Source organism: Lepidothrix coronata, unplaced genomic scaffold (assembly GCF_001604755.1).
Source record: "Lepidothrix coronata isolate B3197 unplaced genomic scaffold, Lepidothrix_coronata-1.0 Scaffold131, whole genome shotgun sequence".
Lineage (NCBI taxonomy): Eukaryota > Metazoa > Chordata > Aves > Passeriformes > Pipridae > Lepidothrix > Lepidothrix coronata.
In genome coordinates this window covers 1,568,575-1,588,870 of record NW_016690311.1, presented here as the reverse complement: position 1 = coordinate 1,588,870, position 20,296 = coordinate 1,568,575, and the positions used below count along the sequence as shown (strand labels likewise).

The 20,296-nt window shown below is 47.0% G+C and overlaps 1 protein-coding gene and 1 long non-coding RNA gene across 8 annotated transcripts in view; one reads left to right on the top strand and one right to left on the bottom strand.

Moving 5' to 3' along the window:
• Positions 1-37: 37 nt before the first annotated feature.
• On the bottom strand, positions 38-1,515 carry LOC108503149. Its single transcript, XR_001876737.1, has 2 exons — positions 1,321-1,515; positions 38-540 (listed from the first exon to the last, which is right to left on the bottom strand). It is a non-coding gene; the product is annotated as an uncharacterized LOC108503149 (long non-coding RNA).
• The window catches only part of ADAMTS9 (ADAM metallopeptidase with thrombospondin type 1 motif 9), an 82,580-nt gene continuing 63,456 nt past the window's right edge, over positions 1,173-20,296 (top strand). For 5 of the 7 annotated variants that reach the window (XR_001876736.1, XM_017826896.1, XM_017826897.1 and 2 more), the window contains exons 1-8: positions 1,173-1,382; positions 1,504-1,892; positions 3,127-3,289; positions 16,327-16,613; positions 17,580-17,663; positions 17,766-17,887; positions 18,291-18,331; positions 18,449-18,554. Coding sequence is in view for 6 of the 7 variants with exons in the window: in XM_017826896.1 (XP_017682385.1) it covers positions 1,289-1,382; positions 1,504-1,892; positions 3,127-3,289; positions 16,327-16,613; positions 17,580-17,663; positions 17,766-17,887; positions 18,291-18,331; positions 18,449-18,554 (1,286 nt within the window). In the remaining variant the exon portion in view is untranslated. Of the gene's footprint in view, positions 1,383-1,503; positions 1,893-3,126; positions 3,290-4,641; positions 4,753-16,071; positions 16,187-16,326; positions 16,614-17,579; positions 17,664-17,765; positions 17,888-18,290; positions 18,332-18,448; positions 18,555-20,296 lie in introns of those variants that run through there. The other 2 variants (XM_017826899.1, XM_017826900.1) reach the window with 2 other exon arrangements.

Here is a 20,296-nt window from a genome sequence, read left to right as displayed (position 1 = left end):
GTTTCGAAGAGCCAGGAGGTGATATTTTGCCCAGAAGTAGATTCTGAATTGATTTTTATTTTTATTTTAAAGCTTTCCCTTTCTGCAGCAAATATTGGCATTTCTGTTCTTTGTCCCAAAGTCAAGTGAAGAAAGTACAGAACTTTAAAATTTTCTATGGAAGTGCAAATCAGACTTCCAGAGATCTATTTTCTTTTGCCTTGCCTACAGGCTTTGAAGGTTTAAAAACCTTTTAAACCAAGGTTTGGGGGTTTGGTTTGAGGAAGGGGTAGAAGACAATGCTTAATTACATTTCGTTCTAAAGGATGTCTTAAATTTTTACAGAAAACTTTCAAATAGTAAAACAAAACAAAATAAACTCAGATAAGGAAATACTCTTTCTTTTCCCTCAGGGTGCCTGAAAACTGCACAACATAAATATAACCCTAAACAAAACTTGCTTGAATTGTCTCTTATCTGAGAAATGCAGAAGAAAACAACTGCTGAAAGAAGTGTCACACGGGGGGATTCTTCGATTACTGGTCCACTTCTTCGAGCTGCCTTAAAAAAAAAAAAGAAAGGAAAACCATCAATTATGTAAGAAAACTCAGCTCTCCTCCCGGTGAGTGACAAAGTGGCTCTTCCCCCCAAGACCTGGCAGACCAGGCAGCTGCCGGTGCCGCTCTGCCCGGGCCACTTTGCGATTTTAAAGTCTCTTGGAAGGAGCCGGCCGGGAGAGGCTCCCCCCGGCCCGCCCCGTCCAGCCACAGCGATGGCTTGTCTTGGCCAAACCCCGAGACTTCGGCGTTCGTCGGGAATGAAAGAAAGTGACATGCTGGAAGGAGGGGAGTGGGGGAGAGAGGAAGGGCTGTCCCTGCTCCTGCAAGGGCGGGATCTTTTCTCCTGCTTGATCTATGGAGCCCGCCCCCTTAAATTGACTCCCGGGAGCGCCCCGTCCACCAGCCCGACGGGGGGAGAGGCGGAAAGCGAGGGAGAGCAGGCAAGGCAGGCGGGCGGGCGGGCGGCTCCCCCGTCCCGGCCCGTCGGTCCCGACCCCGGCCCGTCCGCCCCCGCGCACCATGCGCGGCCCCCGGCGCCCCGCGCCCCGCCGGCCCGCCCGCCCCTAACGCCGCCCGGCTCCGGCGCCTTCCCCCGGCAGCGCTCCGGGGGCGGGGAGGGGGGAGAGAGGGGCGAAAGGAAGGGAAAAAAAAAAAAAGAAGAAGAAGAAAGAGGGAAAGGGAGGAAGAAGAAGGAGGAGGAGAAGCGGAGCGCGGGGAAGGCTGCTCCTCCGAGGACAGCGCGCAGCACCATGCAGCTGGCGCCGCTGGCGCTGGCACTCACCACGCTCTTCATCGACGGCTTGAGGACGGGAGCGAGGAGGCAGAAGCTGCACCCCAGGCAAGGTAAGGGGGTGCTCGGGGAGGGGCGGGGCGCGGGTGGGGGGGTGCTGGGCTGCCGCCCCCCCGGGGGGCGCGGAGCTCGGCCACCCCGCTCAGCGACATGTGCATCTCTCTCCCCTCGCAGCCCAACTGCTGGAGAAGCTCAGCGAGTACGAGATCGTGACTCCTACCCGGGTGAATGAGTTCGGCGAGCCCTTCCCCACCGATGTCCACTTCAGGCGGCGCCGGCGGAGCACCAGCGCTGCCCCCGACGCCTGGACGGCGGCCGCCGCCGCCTCCCCCAAGGCGCACTACAGGCTGTCTGCCTTCGGGCAGCAGTTCCTCTTCAACCTGACGGCCAGCTCGGCCTTCATCGCCCCGCTCTTCACCGTCAGCCTCCTGGGAGAGCCCGCCGCCGACCAGCGGCGCCTGTACGCCGAGGCGGCCGACGCCGACGTGAAGCACTGCTTCTACCGGGGGCACGTCAATGCCCGCCCGCGGCTCACCGCCGTCATCAGCCTCTGCTCCGGGATGGTGAGACCCGCACCCCGCTCCCGCTCCCGGCCGGGCCCCGCCGGGCGCCCAGGGGCGGCGCGCCGGGGCGGAAGCGAGGAGGAGGAGGAGGAGCAGGGCGATGGAGGGTTGGGCAGAGCTTTGGGACCGGCCCCTTCCCCCGCCCTTGGCCGCCGCTGGCGGCACCGGCTTTCCCCGCTCGGGGATTTCTCCCACCCCGCGTTCATTATTCCGTCGGGTTCCTGGGTGAGCCCCTCCTGCTCCGCCGTTTTTGGGGGAAAAACTGCCACCCAGCGGCACCCCGGGGGTCGATTCGCGACGGACCCGGGCACGGACACCCACCTGTCCCCGCAGTGACGGGGGGGATGACGGGGGGCTCCCCAGCAGCGCCGGCCCGGGACCACCCGGCACCGCGGGGCAGGAGCATGGCCCGCTGCCTGGTACCCCAGCTTGGTGCTCTTCAGTCCAGGGATGTTGGCACTGGGATGAGCAGAAGCTCCCGGAAGGGCTGACTCTTAGTCTGCCCTGGTGCCTTTCAGCCCCCCGGATTGCCACTCCCAGGGGCTTCCCAGAAACCTCTGCTGGCTCTGTCTGGTCCAGCAGCTCCTCTGGGTGCATGTGTGTACCTAGGCTAGGGCATGTGTGTGTGGCTGGGTGGGCCTCCCTCCCAGTTACTGGTCCAGCATCCCAGTCTGGGATGGTTGTAGGATGGTTTTTCCCTTGGATATCTTTTATTTGCCCACCAAATCCCTACGTTCGTAGTCATGTGCAACCAGGAGTGTTGGTGTCTTCTCATAAGCAGGGATTTCAGTGTCTGGACACTGCCCTCTGGTCAGTGTGGGTTTAAAGCCTATCTTAGAGAAAAATGCTGTGTGAAACCAGCGTGTGATGGGGTCATACTGGGGCCTCCAGCACATTGCAGCACCATTGCCCCTCAGGCAGGGGTGGCTTGGAAACATCACTGACATAGGGATGGGGTCTGGCAGATGTGCCCCTCTCACACCCCCTGCCTATGACTAGTAATTATCTCTCTGTGAGCTCCAGTGGGATGACTGCAGGAAGCAGTGCAGCCCAGTGTGGGTGCAAGCGGTGTGACTGAAGCTTGGAGCTCCAGCCTGTACCTTCACAGGGGTCGCTGTAGAACTGGGCAGTCACACACCTTCCTTGTTAACTGCTCACTTTGTGGGGTAGTACTGCTCTGTGGTTTGTCATTGCCCAAAGCTGACCACCTTTTCCTCTGTTTGGTCCCTTTCAGCTAGGCACATTCAAGTCTGATGATGGGGACTATTTTGTAGAGCCGCTGCTATCACTTGAAGAACAGGAGTATGAAGAAGAACACAATAAACCACATCTTGTCTACCGACACCGGACACCTCCAACCAACTCTTCAGGGGACAGGCAGACTTGCGATACTCCAGGTACTCGTTTTGTTACTGCCCTTGATGATTTGGCACTTAAAAGTGCTGTTTGCAGCTAAAAGGCAGGAGGTTTGTGTGGGACAGAAGGGATGTGGAGTTGAGGGACCCCTCCAGAAATGGTGTTGTGTGCGCTAGGACTGGGCTCGTGATAGTAATGCTGTCCTGGAGAGATGTGGTGCGCCTGTGCTTTCTAGTAATTGGTTATAAGGAAGTTGCGGTCAGGAAAAATGTTCCGGCTTCCCTTTCATCCCTGCTGTAAGGCTGGCAAGAGATCTTTTGGGCTGTCTTGCCTTAAATATCCTATGAGCCTCTAAAACTTGTTTTCTGTTTTCTCCTACCTAACCATCCATGGTAATTCCTAACCATCCTAATCTTATTTGCTCTCTGTCTGATATTCTGTTCCTGTCCTTTAAATAACATCCTTCTGTCTTGGTCTTGCTGTGCTCCTGGTTTTCCCTCCCCAAATCTAGCTGTTGCATGTCTTTTCCTTCTAGTGGAAATGAGAAGGTCCTAATACCAACCCTAACAGTTCTTCCCTTATTAATCACTTTTTCACGGTTCATTTTCAAAGGCTTTTTCTTTTTCCTTGTGGCCCTTCCTCCACCACCACCATCTCCATGACCTCCTCACTCCTTCTTTCTAGTCCTTGCACATATGAAAGAGCACAGGCCTTTTTATCTCCCCTTCACGTTCCTTCATGAGCAATAGCCTTGCTCCTACTGTCCCTGTTATCTGCAGTGGCTTCCTGCTGCTCTCTGCTTTGTTGACTTCCTGATGTTCACAACTAATCCTCTCCTTTGGCAGCAAATACCTAAATTTTCTCTGAAGAAGCTTAGTTCTTCAGTCTCCTGTTCACCTGCTGTTTTGCCCTCTTCCTTTGGCCTCCAGCTAGATCTTCAGGAGCTTTAAAGCCTAAACAGAGTAGACCTTGACTGGGTCCCCTTGCACAGGCTGCAAGCTGCTCATATGCTGCAAAGTAGGTGGAGTTGCTCAGGGAGTGAAGGTATCACTGGAGGAGAAGCGTGGTGCCAAAATTAGGATGCATTTAGCATGCGTGTCTTGTTTGGCACCCATGACCATGGATCATGGCCGTGCTCTTGAGCTGTCAGTCTGTTCAGCTTGCACTGATCATGCTAAGTCAGAAGATGCTCTGATGCTCTGTGACCAGCCAGAGCACTAGCAACACGTGTTTCTTCTAGGAGACATGTGGATACAAGTCCACATGCAAGCATGTGTGCTGGGGTACAGTGGTACCTCTCACAAGGCTGTCGTTGTTTGTTCTTCCAAGGGTTGCTGCTGGACTATGCCATTCTGGTTTCTCTCTTCCAGCTGTTTCTGCTCCCTTCTTTGAGATCAGATGCAGGAGACTCAGAACAGTTGGAAAGAAACACGGAATCTGGCACATTGCATCAGTAGCCCTTGGAGGAACGGAGCAGCAGATCACAGGACTCATTGAATCAAAGGTAGCTGGGAGGGCTCTGACTTTGGCTTGTGGACTTGAATGTGCTGCTGTAACAGTGTACTGTATTTCACCCCACTGTATCATAGCTTCCATTTAGGCTATTATTCTTCTGGATCGTGATCCAGAAGAATAATACTCCCTCTGTGGTATTACCTACACGGTGTATATCTCTTCCTCCTCTTTTCCAACATGCTTTGCTCATTTGCCTTTGTTTTCTTGTCTGCTCAGTTGCTTCATGCAGTGGAGGGAGGAGGTCTCACCTCTCAAATACAAGCTTAAAGGTTCCTGATAGGAATGAGATCTTATTTGTCCTCCCGTTCTTTTTCCCTCCATCTCTGCCTCTCCTTTTTACCATTGTCCAAGCTTTTGAAAGGGAATGATGCTATGGTCATACGTGTATGGTGAACAAGTCTTGGTCATTTTGTTTAAGGAGTGAGTTCAGGGCAGCTTGGACAATGCTGAACTTTGGTGTCCTCCCTGGGGTTATGTCTGGTGAGTGAGGGTGTCTCATATCTTTGGAGCAGCAGTGAACATGCAAAATCTATCAGCACTCACTGTTTGGGACAGGGTACATCTCTCACTCATACCAGAGAAGAGTGGTTTCATGAGAGTTTAGGATTAGTCATAGCTGTGGGATGTTGTGTGAATCCAGTCTTTTGTCAGAAGAACGTGTGAAATGGTGTGTTTGCACCGCAGGTTTTTGGCAGGGGTGGAAATTCGCTTGAAGAGGAAATTCATGCGCGGGAAATCTGAGGTACCCACCCTGCAGTGAGCAAGGGAGCCCACGTTGCCGGGCAGTGGTACTATTAAAAATTACTTTCTGATAGTCTTCTTCCTGCTTCCTGGAAATGATTAATAAGCAACATGCTGGTGTGCCCTTGCCATGATGATGTAATTCTAGACTTCTTGCAGTATTCCAGGAAACTTTCCCTTGTGAATTCATTGACAGATTGAGTAAAAGCTTTCATTTCCAGCAGTCTCCCTGGTCTTACTTTTAGTTTTCAGCGTCCTCAGGTCAGCTTAGAAAAACAGGTATTTGCTTTTGTTACATTTTAATTAGCAGTTTCTGATAACAGCTTTAGGTCCTCTGACATACAAGATACTCTGCAGATGTTCTGAAAAAAGATCCTTTTCCTCTGAACACTGATGGATATCGAATGCAAACTGTGCTCTGCAGATGAACTTTCATAGCACAGCACTGAGGTCTCTGGCAATGCACTTCAGCTGTCTGGCATATAGCTCAGCCACCACAATAAAAACTTTTGACAAAGTTTTCCTTGGGGTAACAGGTTAATGTAGTTTCAGTCATAGGAAATGGTGCAATTTCTTCTCCTTCCCTTCTTTTAGTTAGTGCTGTGAATCAATTTGTCATCTGGCCGAGGATCTGGCAGAGTGATTAGTTGTGTTGCACTGAATAGCCCTGGCGGGATGAAGGCTTGGCCGGGCTGACAGTGTGATGTCACTAGGTGCAGCGCCGCTACCACCCATCGCTTCACGATAGCAGGCTCTTCCGATCCCAGTTATTAAATATCCGCCTTTTTGAGGTGGAGGAGGAAGAGAAAAGAAATTGCGATCCTAAAAAAAGAAAAAAAAGGAAGTGGCTCATTGCGAAGCTGGAGCACGGAGCTTTCCTGCGCCCCGCAGAGGAACAGTCTGACTCCAGTGATAAAAGACGCGGAGCTGCATCCTGTGGTGCGAAGGGAGCCGTGTCCGCGTGCCGGCCACCTTCAGGGGGCTGGCAGCAGCTCTCCAAGCCCCCCATCCAGTATGACACTCCGCCAGGAGCAGGCCAGCGAGCCCTACCCACTGGTTTCCACGTGAAACCCTGAAGGTTTGGTCTTGCGGAGAGATGTCCAGCTCCAGGTGCCAACAGGACACTGCCTCTGGTCATCACCTGAATAAACTACTTCAGGCCATCTCTTGTTATATATCTTGTGTCTTTCTGCTACTTCTCCTTTCTCTCATTTTCCTTGTTTTCTGTTGTTGATATATTTGTATATGTGTTTTGGTTGTTGGCTTCTCTGGAGCTCTTCCAGTTTTGTTGGGTTTTATCATAGCTTTAGCCTTTTACTGAATGTTACCCAATCATTCTGCCTGTCAGCCACCCCTTGTTCTGAGACAGACATGGCCTTCACATCCACTGAGACACAATTCCCCTGTGTCCATGAGTATAATTGTGAGAACTGGGCTTTTTTGTTGCCCCACTTCTGCTGCCTGCACAGCTATTGCTCCAATCTTTGCAAATTCCTTGCAGCATTTTCTGTGACCCTGGTGCAGAACTCCCAAATGAACGTTATTGGGCAGCTCCTTCTTTGTACCCACTGCCTTCATTTTGCTGATCTGCACTTCCCATTTCCTTCCCAGCTTCCTTAGTTAAATATCTCCCTGTCCTTTCCTCATTTTTCATAATTCTTTTATATTGAAGACTCACTTGGGTCTGAGATGAATAAACCAAGGACTAAATGTATAGTGGGTGCCTGTTGCTCCCATGACTTGCTGCTGGCCAGCTGTGTCTGTCCCGAGGCTGGCATTAGATGTGGACTCTGGGGCTGCGTGTGAGGATCTTGAACAAAGTCCTTGTTCCTTAATGAGAGCGTTTAAAGCAGGAATATCCACCATGGGGAAAACTCCTCAGGCAGAAGCAGCAATAACACTGATGGTGCCAAACTAGTAGGAAGATGATTAGAGCTGTTTCTGTTTCTGGAGGGGAGCCAAGGGGCTGTAGCCAGCAAAGAGGCCTTGCAGCAATATGTGCTGAGGTGGTGAGGTTTTAGAAATGGGCTCATTTGAGTGCAGGACAGAGCAGGTCTTACCTGCGCTGCGCTGGCTGTGCCCCCACTGCTGCCGGCAGAGGTGGGAAAGCCCAGTGACTCACCTGCTGAGGCTGCTTCCAAAAACCACCAAGTACTACCAGCACAGATGGCTGCAAGGCACAGGCTCCAGGCTTAGCACAACCCAATACCTGCCAGAAACGGATGCAAAAGGGTCTCAGATTTGCAGCTGGGTGTTCAGTTGTGATGTTAAAGCAGTTCAACTACTGGAGAGCCACTACATGTGTGGCAAGGCACAAAAAGGGAAGCCCCACATACCCATCCAGGTGAGGAGGAGAGAAGCTCTGTGTCTAAGTCATGCTGAGAAGGGTTTCTAAGAGGCACTAGAGAAACCATCAGTGTGAACCAAGTCTTGCCATTGAGCTAGCATAATCATACTATACTGTACTGCTCATAGCTATGTAGCCCTGCTTTCTGGCCTTAATATTTTTACATATTGCAAACACAAGTTCCAGGCTTGACATGTGGGACTGACTTCAGCAGCAGGTGCTCCTAGACATGGACCAGTGGCATAATCAGTAATATGTCACTGATTTTTCAGTTGCATTAATGAGTAATTTGTAATAGATTACACTTTTGTAGTAACTTTAACAACCTTTCTCACAGAACACTGGGACACTGGGAAACCACCAGAGCAGAGGATTGCTGTCCTGTGTCTTGAGCAACCAAATGCCTGGTGCTGCCAGCTCAATGACTGTGATCCTGTTTCTGCTTGATAATTAGCACCAGCCCGCTCAGCTCATACAGATGGTTGTCATCTCTCTCCTAATGGCACCCAGCTGCGTGGGAAGTCACTGGTGAACCCATGGCACAAGCAGGAGATGGTCCTGTCACTGTGTTCCCATGTGCTTGGGAAGGAGTGGCCAGGTTGAGGTTGCCAGGATATGGGTTTGTTAAGAGTGTTATCAGGAGACTGGGGGGAGGATGTGTTGGAGATCTGGCACTGTGGTTAAAGCCTCTCCCTGAAGCATGGCCTTTCATTGGTGCAGGAAGGGGATGAGCTCTTGCTGTGGGTCAAGGTGTGTACTCAGTGTTAGAATTGGCAATGGAGCAGAATGGGGCCAGGGGTGGAAAATTTCCTACTCCTTCTACAGACCCTTTATGTTTATTTTATAGCAGTTTTGAGGCAAAAACTTTGAATTCCCTTTCCACAGGATTCAGTATTTGTATTCTTGTGAGTGGTCCGTGGTGAAATCACAGATCCTTTGCAGCCTGGCTGTTGGTCTAGAGCCCTTTTGTATTTTTGCTGTTTCTTTTGGACTGTTTGTCTTGGTTCCAACTGTGTCCCTTTTTTTTGTTTTCAACTCCTTAATCCAGCAGAATTTCACATTCTAGGTATCTGGTTTCCAGGCAGGTCTTCAGGCAAATTCTGTACTGGTGGGTGTCACGTAACCCCAGGGTTACAGAATGTTTGCAGGGAGGTTTTCCTAAGCCTTTGCTTCCAGGTTGAGCAATCCTTGAGCTCTTTGAAAAGTCTGTTTAAGCTGTCAGCTTTGCTTTTGGCCTCAGGGTAAAACACTGACTTCGTTCTTTCCCTCAGAAGAGTTTCTCATCTTAAGGAAGTGAATTGTAATTTTTAGTCAGATACTAATTATTTCAGGTTTCCTTCCCTCCCAAAAACAGCAAAGGAGAGAGTTATGTCACAAGTCCCATATGCCAATGTAATTAATTCTATTTCTGGCATCCTATTGAGGTAAAAGCACAGTAAGAGCCAACTAGTACTTGATCAAATGGGCCTGGGATGTCAAGCACAAGCTTTTCCCATGCTGAGCTGGGGAAGGGATCAGTCTGTAATGTTTGTGGTATATTGTGATGTTGGCAAGTGAAATAAGGTAATAGACTGACTTCAGTTAAAAAAATTGATCGCAGTCAAGGATACAGCTCCCATAACTGGTTTTGGTTTAGAATTCCTTATTGAAAATGTATTAAGCATCCATCTGGCACCCTAAAGGAGTAAGACTAAAATTGTGACCAAACAAATTATTATTGAGTGGTTATTGTTTTGCAACTTAAACGTCGTAACTGAACAGAGTTATATTATTCTCCTGGAATCAAAATGGATATACTTGCAGTTTTGTGTCTACTTTTACCTCATCTGTGTGGACATCCACTGAAGAAGGGCAGGTGGAAGAAGCAGGGAGGAATCACTTTGATGCTTTCTGCCTGTTCCCTTTAGCATATACTACTGAAAATAGACTGACTGTTCTGTGACTTCTTTTCCCACGTGCCTGTATTGTCATTGCCAGCATTCCTGTGGCCAGTTGCTGGGCAATTTCTTTCCTTCTAATGGGATATTTTTTCTTACCTTTTACTGAGTGACCGTACAACATTGTGGTGATCTCAGTGTTGTTCTTGTTGGCATGGTACCTCATGGGTATCACTAGACACAAGTGGGGTTAACATGTTGGTGGACTTGAGACTGTTATGTGTTGAAAGTTGCCTTAAGAGCAAGCAAGTGTGGGAGTTTGGGTGCTCAGGCACCTTGCAAGGCAGAAATAGGGCTCAGCAAGTGTCACCTCTAGAGATCTGCAGACAAATAGGTCCCATTAGCCCAGGCAGTGCCAAAGGCAGCAGCTCTGACTGTTTTCCTGATGTGCTGAAAAGCCACCAGAGTAGGTCAGTGTGCCTGTATTCATACCAGTTTGACCCACAGCCTGGCTCAGACATGTCTGCTCACAGGTAAAAACATTGGGATGTACTTTAGAAAACAGTCCCTTGCGAGGTCAGGGTGAATTTCAAGGTCATTTTGGCGTGTGGTTTTTTAGCCGTTTTACAAGACTGTTGGTTTTTTTTCATTTTTTTCCTAAACCAGTAAATTATGGAACTGGTTTGCAGTAGTTTTCAGCACTGTATGTTGTATCAATTCAGTGGTGAGGTGCACTTATTTAATTATCTTGCCTATAAGATGATCTTGAATCATTTTCTGCCACATGCTCAGCTCATCTGTTAGTATTTCCTTTCTTAAAGGCACAATTTATTGTTTTGTTCATTAATCTAGTTTCTGTCTACTGTGCAAAATTAATAGCTTTCATGTACAACTTTTTACCCTAGGCAGAAAAAAGGTCTTTTAGGCTGGAATGCATTCTGATATTCATCATCAGGAAAGGAAGTGTCTAGAGTATGTGTGGCCTTTGGTGTTTGCATGGTACAAACCAGAGAATATTTTATTACTGAGAAAAGTTGACTGGTGCAAACTGCAAGTTCGTGGTTCTCAAGTGTTCTGGTTCAAGTAAGCAGAAATGCAGGGTCACCCTGCAAGACATCAGGGTTCAGCATCACCTTGAGCTTTGGCACCTCCAAGGCTGAGGTGTCTATAGCCAAAGCCATCAGAGGTTGCAGTGGGTGAATAGGGGTGGAACTGTTGATTTTTCCATTAGTGATGCTTCATGCCAGTCTGAACTGCTCATAGCTATGTAGCCGTGCTTTCTGGCCTTAATATTTTTACATATTGCAAACACAAATTCCAGGCTTGACATGTGGGACTGACTTCAGCAGCAGGTGCTCCTAGACATGGACCTGTCTGAGAACCTGAACGTTGCTCCATCTGGACACTTAGGAAACCACTTACTGAAGAGTATGTGCAAAGTTCAAAGTAGAGTAAGGGTGAGAAAGTTAACAAGCAGGAGTGCCTGGTTCATGAGGGCTTATGATTCATCCATGCAAGTATTTCTCTTGGTAGCAAAGGAGAGATCTTTTTAGAAGCCCAAGATTTTGATCCTCCTGTAACAGTTTGGGAGGGAACTCTTCTGAGACCAAACTGTTTCCTAATTCAAAGGAAAGTATGAACAACATGGGGAAATCACAGCTTCCCTCCTTTGTATTGCTCTAAGAGTGGCACTTGTGAAAGTGCAGATATTTTACTGCATTGCCATTATTCCAACCATGAAAGCTTGATCTGTGCAGTTTTGTGCAGTTCCTGCTGACAAAGGTTGAAACCCTAGTTGGTCTCTGTTGAGTGGGTTCAGGTTAATTAAAAGTTGAACACTTTCTGGTTTGCAGATTAGAGAAATTGAGCAAACTTTCATTTACACCCTTAGTGCAGAATATCTTTCTCTCTGGATCCCAGCTGGCCTGGATCCTTCATTTCCCTTCTGATGTAGGCCATTATCTCATCTCTGTCAATAAAATCTGTTTTCCCTTTCCATCTATTGCAGCAGCTCTGATTGCACAGTCAAGGAGCTATCCAGAGGGAAGGCAGGATTAGTCCTGCTCATAGAACTGGTGGTACAGTGTGGTACAGAGTAAGGCAGCAGCCGGTCCCCTGTTATTGTTTCCATCCCTGACTGTTGTCTGCGAAGCTGCTGTCAGAGAAGGTGTGTTCAGCTCTGGCTTATGCTTGCTACAACAGCACCCCCACAGTAACAGAGGTGAGAATTTGGCCTCATGCAAATCCATCTGAGATATATCTGGAGATATATTGAAAGGTAGTTAGACATATAAAACATACTGATAGAGAACTAAAACAGAGCCAGGGCTAGAAGAATCCTTTGGTCCAGCTTAGGACCTGTTTGTGTCCTAAAGAGGAACCAGCTTCCATCCTTTTTCCTGGCAAGAAGAGCCTAAAAATCTGGCTTGATTTCAGCCAGTCTGATCTCTGCATGAAGGAAAATCCATTTTGCCTCTCCCCTCTGTTTTCCAAATGATGGCAGTCACTTAGACAGCTGCTTTTGTACCAGCTAGAGGCAGTAAATTCCAGCCAGCCACTGTAGCTGGAACTTGTACCGATGCATTTGGGCAGGGTTTGCTGCTGGGGCTCCTGCCCAAGTCAAGGGAGATGGGTCACATGCTGACTGATTGCCCAGAAGGAGCTCAGCTGAATTTTGATCTGCTTTATGGGGGTGTGCAATAAATAATTAGCTTCCAAATGATAGTTTTCTCATCTGCCCAGCTGGATCAGAGCAGGTCTAGGAATGTTGTGGGCCAACCACTGAGCAGCAAACTTTGTTAGAAATCCTAGGTCACACATTCAGAAAAGTTATTGTCATGAGTTGGTTTGAAAGGATCACACTCCTTTTCTAGCAGGGAGATGATGTTAATGTTTTTAGCTCAAGGAATAGATTTTTTTGCCCCTCTCTCACTTACTCTCTCTCTCTCTCTTTTTTCCCCTGCTATGTGCAACTCTTATGAACTTGGAGCTGAACTGGAATTGCTTGAATTGTTACATGTCTTATTTAATTGAGCAAATTGCTTTCTATTCCAAGGACAAGTTAACGTAGAAATGGAAAGGATTAGAACTGTTGGGTTAAGGTATTGTTCCTTCTTTAAATCTTTGATTTTAATGTAACAATAGTTACTATTTCAAAAGCGGTTCCTGACTCTGCCCTGTCACCCTTTCATGCAGGCAAAGTACTCATGTAGGGCTAGAGTCTTCCCCGCCCTCTTTCTTGTGATAGATCCAAAGTACATTAACCAGCAGGAATCATCCATAAATCAGCTGAATGAGTTCTGGGCTGAGGCTTCTTGCACAAGCAAAAATAAATAGCAGGAGTGGGAAGATGCCATCAGGAGGGAATATCCCTGTCACAGAATTTGGTCTCTATTTTAAGTCCCACATTACAAAGGAGAAACCAAGCAGAAAAAGAATTAAGATGCACCTCCAGGTCTTTTAAAGACAGTGGAAATAGCGTAGATTGTCTTAATAAAGCATGCAGTAAAATGGACATTATGCCAGCAGCCTTTATCCACCTCTCAAATGAATATGAACTGTTGAATCAGTGCATGGGCTCCTCTGATACTTGAATTATTGATCCATAGTTTGCATAGTTTAAAGGGTTTGTCTACTCACTGGGGTTTGATTTTTCTGCAAATTAAAAAAAATGTTTTGTTGCTTAAACCCATCCAATTACTGCCATGTGTAGGTAGATGTTTTTCAGGTCATTGCAGGAATTGAGAGCCTGCCAAGCAAACCATTTTTCTTCTTGATTTCTGTTAATATGTTAACACAATAGGAAAAAAAAGGAAAACAAGTTGGAAAAAATATCACACCCTTTTTTTTTTGGTGGTGTGTGTGGCAGTAGGAAGCTGTAGCTGTAAAACTGCAGTTTTCTAGTGTAATGTGAGAGATTTTCACTTCTGTCTGATCAAAGGGCAGCACATTGCACCATTCAGTCAGAGCAGTGCTGTTGTGGCCATCGTAGTGGAGTGGGATATCACCAGCATCAGGTACACAGAGTACTGGCAGTGCCTGTGTGCAGCTTCCATTAATGTGGGGGTTTTATGGATGGGCTGAGAGCAGTGCACAGCCATTAGCATTCAGGTTTTTACAGGTGAATGTGCACCGTCTCTGAGTGTAGTTATATGCAAGAAAGATGGGTGAAGATAACATCTCACTACTATCAAAGTCCGGGAGTGGCTTCATGAGCAGTGCTTCCACATCACTGGTGCCTGGTTTTCCAGTAACCAGGCTGGCAAACACACAATACGTGACCTGTCCAAATAACATGCTCCAAGCGCTGGAGTGGCATCATGCCTGGAAAAAAGTACGATGTTTTTGAAGGGATGATTTATCTGATTTGTGTGCTGGATGGGGGAAGAGCACTGATACTGTACCGACACTTGGCAGCATTAGGTTAATGATTGGACTTGATGATCTTAAGGGTCTTTTCCAGCCTAAATGACTCTGTGACACTGTGCCAGATCTCTGCAACAAAAAGGAAGGTAGTTGTTGCTCTGTGCTGGGCATACCTGGCTGTGTTGGACTCTGATTCTCCTGCATGGTGGGTCAGGTCAGGGCTCTTGGAACCAGACGTTGCATCTCATGTGGGTCTCGCTGGGTTATGGGTGGATTTGTTGGGGCTTTTTGTGTGCGATACCAGCTGCAGGTTTTCATTGCAAGCCCAGTGAATATCAGTTAATTTCTTTTATACACCTCCTGTGTAATAGGTGTCTGCAAAGAATCCTTTGCGTTTCCCTCTTCTTTTGCCATCTAACCTCCCTCTGCTAGGCAGGCCAGAGAAGAAGGCACCTGAGCCTCATTGTCCCACCTGGGGCTCTGTGGAGCCATGGTAGAGGATGGTACAGAGCTCTGGCTTCACACCACAGTCCTCAGAGCCTCGCTGAGCACCTCCTCATCCTTAACATATTTTTCCTTGAGCACCTGCTCCTTTTGGAAGTTAGTTATTTAAAAGGGAAAGTCAAGTGGCTGGCTGAGGGTGCAGAGAGGAGGGGAACTGGCTGAAGGACTGAGGTTAGCGCTTTCTCCTCAGTCTGGTCTTCTTCTCACCTTTAAGTTATTTGTATGCATAGTTGGCTTCCCACACTGATTGGCACTGAATGAGTCAGGATAATGTCATGGTTGCCCACGAAGCTGTGCCAGCATGAGAGCACAACCTTGCCAACACAAGGGCATTGATTAGAGCAGAGGAACTAGGGCAATCCAATTATAACCACAAATGCCATTGGCTTTCTCGAATTCTTACTCAAATAACTGCGGACTCTCTGCTGTATTAAGGTGGTCTGGACTATATCAAGAAAGAAGAATTTATAGGACTTTGGTAGTTCACAGTAAACAGGATTTAATTCTTAAATACTCTGTTGACTATTTACACACAGGGCAAAAGGATAGTATTTTTCACATAGGTAGAAGCTGGCTGATCTCCTTTGCCTGCCGTGATATTAGAGAATGTATTTCTTTTTGGAAATTATTACAACTATTCCTAAAAGGAAACTCCCCAGGAAAAATAACTAAGAAATTTCCTATCATTTCAATCTTGTTTGAGCATTGAATATTCCTTTGTTCCCTAATATTATGCTTCCTCTAACCTACTCAGTGGGTCAGATACGGAAATCTGATATTTTTCACCACCGTGAAGAAATTAAACTAAAACTACAAAGAGCGTGAGGGTTGTAGCCTGGAGTTGTAGATGAGTAGTTCAGATCTGGCTTTATATTAAATGCAGAAACGAACAGTCTCTCATGGATGAATCACATTCAATTAGCTACTTCCTATGATGAACTGATTAAAAATTAAGTGGCATCAAATAAGACTGATTTTGCTCTTACATTTAAATAATGCTATAATTACATACTAATCAGATGGTAAATCTTAATTGTACATGTTCCATATGTTTTATTTGCCTGTTCTCCCTCTTCACTTTGTCGTCTTTGTATCAGCATGGAGTATATTTTCAGGCTGCTTTTATGTTTGGCCTAATTGAATATCAAAAGCAGTATATGTGAAACTTCCTGAATTCTATTCTTTCGCCAGTGGCAGCTGTGCTATTAGATGACCTTTACCATTCCTGTAGCACAGAATAATAAAGGGAGGGGGAGAACTGAAGCCCAGCCGTGTTATTGTTAGAGACAGAAATAAATCATATATAATTGCTTCGCTATGAAGGCCAAATCCTGCCGTCCTTCATGCCTGAGTTAGAAATACAGGATTTGGACCTTTGTTTCCTGTGGTTTCCTGGCCACCTTGGACGTGCCCAGAATCCTCACGCGGCTGCTGTGGTGGCTAATTACCATCACCAGGCTCCATCCCTCCTGCACGGGCAAGGAGACAGCTCTGCTGCAGGGAAGCCTTGACAGGAATGTCCACCTCTAAGTGCCAGTGGCTTCCCCAGGATGACTTTAAAATTTGAGCCTTGGATGTTGGATTACATGGTGAGCTTCCACAGAATGCTTCTCTTTCAGTGAGCTGCTAACTCTTTGTTGAAGTAATAATAGGTATTTTGACATAACATGCATGTGGTATTTTATTCACTCCAGAACGTACTTTGTTTTTATCTGTGTTTTAACCATAGATCATGAGCACAGTCACAAAAAGAACAAGCGGAAACACTGGAGAAGACAGTGGGCAGAAAGCAGCATATTATCTGACGTGGAGATGTTGAAACACAGCCTGGAAGTGAATTCTTTTTCTGGCGATAGCAACAAGACTGGGACCGTCGGTGAAAAGAAGAGCCACAAGAGAACGAAGCGGTTCCTCTCCTACCCGCGGTTTGTGGAGGTGATGGTGGTGGCTGACAGCAGGATGGTCGCCTACCATGGAGCCAACCTACAGCACTACGTCTTAACACTGATGTCAATAGTGAGTATTCAACCAGGGGGAGCAGATCCACCCACAAATCGTTCTCCAGTGGTCACAGAGCCCCTTTCTGCTGCATTCGTGTGCAACACCATTAGTTTGCCTTGGCTAGGCATGGAGATAATGCTGGGATTACAGCAAAATTTGGCTGGGAAATATTGGCTGGAGTCTTCTTTCCCAGACCCATCATGTTTCCTAATCCTTCCCACACCTCTCCCATCTTTCTGAATGCCAGGCAGCATGAGAAATATCACTGGCCCTTTAGTCCACATAGTGTACTCTTCTTTTTTATTTAAATTCATGTGAAAAAGCGGAATTTTAAAAGGGTTCTTTGGGCACTGTGCCTTCCAGGGGACTGATGCTCATAGGTTATGCAGTTGCCTCACCTCCCTTGCTCTTGCAAGGAGAAAAAGCCTGTGGTCACCTTGATCCTTGGCATAGTTGTAGAGTTGGCTTTCCAGGCTGAGGACAAGCATTTTAATAGCTGCTGGTACTAGGATGCAGTAGTGCAGTCCCCAAATAAGCAGCTCTGTAGATGCAGAGTGACTGGAAGGGGGTATCCTGCACAGTTGTGTCACTAGAGGGATGTTCATCCTGTTTGAGGGTAGATGTGCAGTGAATATGTGGTCTGAAACTGTCCATGTCAAAATCAGGCACTCGAGAAAGTTGCTTTTGACAGTCTTGGTTGGTGGTCTTTGAATGTCAGAGCAGAATGATCCTGTAATTTAGTGAAATGTGTGATAAAGCAAAAGGAAATGCTGGGTTTCTGTGATACCAGCAGGTTTGTTTCATTCTAAAATTGTGCTTCTGGCAGGAGGTCTCTCCAAACAGCATCATAGTGCTGAGTGGGGTAGAAGAGCAGCAGCTCAGGAGAAAAACAGTTATAAAATGGAAAACATGATTGTGTTCTCTTAATTGTTTGTTTCCTTGAATGTTAGCAATAATTTCGAATATTGCTTTTTGCAACAGGTGGCTTCTATCTACAAAGATCCAAGCATTGGAAATTTAATTAATATTGTTATTGTGAAATTGGTCGTGATACATAATGAGCAGGTAATGGAAGTGATTTTCTTCACCTTCTGTTTGGCAATGGCATTTGTAGTGAGCATTGTGATGAATAATTAAAATATCTGCTTTCTGTGTGTTGCTTATCAGGATGGTCCTGCAATATCTTACAACGCCCAGACTACATTAAAAAACTTCTGCCAGTGGCAGCAATCCCAGAACCACCCAGAAGGAAGTCACCTTCAACATGATACAGCTGTGCTTGTTACCAGGTGTGGTGAATATTCTCATAACAACTGTAGCCAGTCATGTGTCAGAGACTGTGAGTGTGTAACACATCCAGCTATGGGAAATGTTCAGGTCTTGATGTGGGTGTAAGGACATTTCCAATTGTGGGAGTGGTGTAACTGTGAGCAGAATTGGGATGATGTGTCCACCATAGCAATAGATGACTTTGAGAGATTCAGGACTGTCTAAAGTCTGCCCATGAGTTCAGCATAAGATGGAAAAACTCTGACTATGGTAGGGGGTTAATTTGGACTCTGGATGATGTGGCAAACCTGCATGAGAAGGTCCCTTGAAGGACCAATAGTTGTTTTTAACTGCTTTATTGTACTTGTACCTTAACTCACTGCTGCATTGAAAATTAATGTGTCAGGTCTGTTCTGCTTTCAGACAGGATATTTGTAGAGCGCACAACAAATGTGATACTCTGGGTAAGAGAAACCTTTTCTTTGTCTTTTAGCAACTTTTTTTGTAGTGACAATGTTAGTTGCCTGTGAACCATGGGTGACATTTCTTTTTCTATTGTAATCCTCTTTGTTCTCTCCTAGGTTTGGCAGAGCTGGGCACAGTCTGTGACCCATACAGGAGCTGTTCAATTAGTGAAGATAATGGACTGAGCACTGCCTTCACAATAGCACATGAACTTGGCCATGTGTATGTTTTATGTAAATACATTTACATTTAAATAGCCCGAGATTTGTGCTAACTAGGGCTTGCCAGCCAGGCTGGGAATTGGTACCTGCTGAGCCTAATTATCTGAGAGGAGATAAATGTACCTGGGTAGAAGATGCACCACTGAGGAAGATGAAACTGTGGGGTGCTCCAAAGCCTATCTGAGAGCAGCAAAACCAACAGGGCCATGTTTTGGGGAGGATGAATGATAGAGTACCCCAAGCAGCACCTAAGCAAGGGACGAGAGCTAACAAAATGTCCCTTATTACTGTGTCTTCTCATATCTACGTGTGGATGTCAGCAGAATCTGCCTCAGCAGACATGGTGTCCTAGCCAAGCCACTGGGACTAGCCAGGATTTGGCTGGAGCTAGGAGGTGCTGGGTGCCTTGGGGAGGACCCGGGCGAGGGACACAGGCACATTTTGACTACCTTTTGAGACTGAAGTCTCCTCTGAGAGCAGGTCCTCAGCCTGCCACAGCTCATCCCACAGCTTCGTGTGGTGCTGCTGAAGGCAGTGCAGCAGCTGTGTGTGAAGGTGGGATTTACCCAGGGCATCTAGGAGGTGATGGGGCTGTATAAGTGAGCCTGACCCACCTCCTGAACTGTTTCCCAGGGAAAGTCTTGTGCTGCTGGACATCCCCAACAGAGATGCTGTCATTCAAGATACACCTCCTCCAGTGAAAATTTCTTTTAACTGATTTTGACATTTTTTGAGACAGGTAGTGAGAAAAATCATCTTAGATCACGTAGTCCTTTACCCCGTGGCTGCAACCCTTAGGCAGCTGGTTCAGTCCCAAGCCATCTCACGCCTGGTTTGCAGTGGGGGTCTGTAAGTGTGGGATGCATGAGTACTTGGGAACAGATCTCTCATTGTTTTAAACTCCGTTCTTCTTCACAGAGAGCTGGCTGAGACTCTATTTTTAACCACAGTAGTATTTGTTTAAATGACACTTCCTGACAGAAAGTCCCCAAAGGTTTGGCATTCCCCACACCTAACCTGTGGCTAATTCCTTCACTAATGCTGCCCCATAGCTGCAGGGCAGCTACAGGAGGGGTTAGCGGTGCTCCAAAGCAGGAAATGCCTCTGTGCCCTTTTATAGAGAGTAAAGGTGGTTTGTTGGAAGTCATGTTAATGGAATATAAACTCCCCAGCCTTGGAATACAGGATCACACCAGGTCATTTCCCCTTCTCCACTTCAAACAGCACAGTGCTTTAAGCCGTTCTGTCTCCGTTAGTGTATTTACCACATTCTTCAAGATGTCATGTGCTGCAAACTTTGCTTGGATTTCTGCTGATATCAATGCTTGATGGCATTTTGTAAACCTGCCACATAAATGTAAGAGCCAAGTCTATCCCTGGTGCAAGGCTATTTAGGCAACAGCATGGCCCAAGGCATTCAACAGCATTAGAAAACATTTTGCATCCCACACAGGGTATTGCCGGTGTGCCCAAGGGTCCTCAGCCAGCAGTGGTTGGTGGGCTCAAGTCATTCATCTCCTTCAGAAACTTACTCCTTCAGATCAAATCCTGGCTCTGTGGCTCACTTCCAGAGTATTTGCCATTTTTATGAAGGTGGAGCCAGACTCCAGCCTGTCTGCATGATAGCAACCATCAGCTGAACAGGAAACTGCAGCTGGAATTGCGTCTTGCTCCAGGCTCCCTTGAGGATTTGTCTGGCTAAATATATGCAGTCACGGTGTGGAGAGCTTAGCAGGGTGCTGC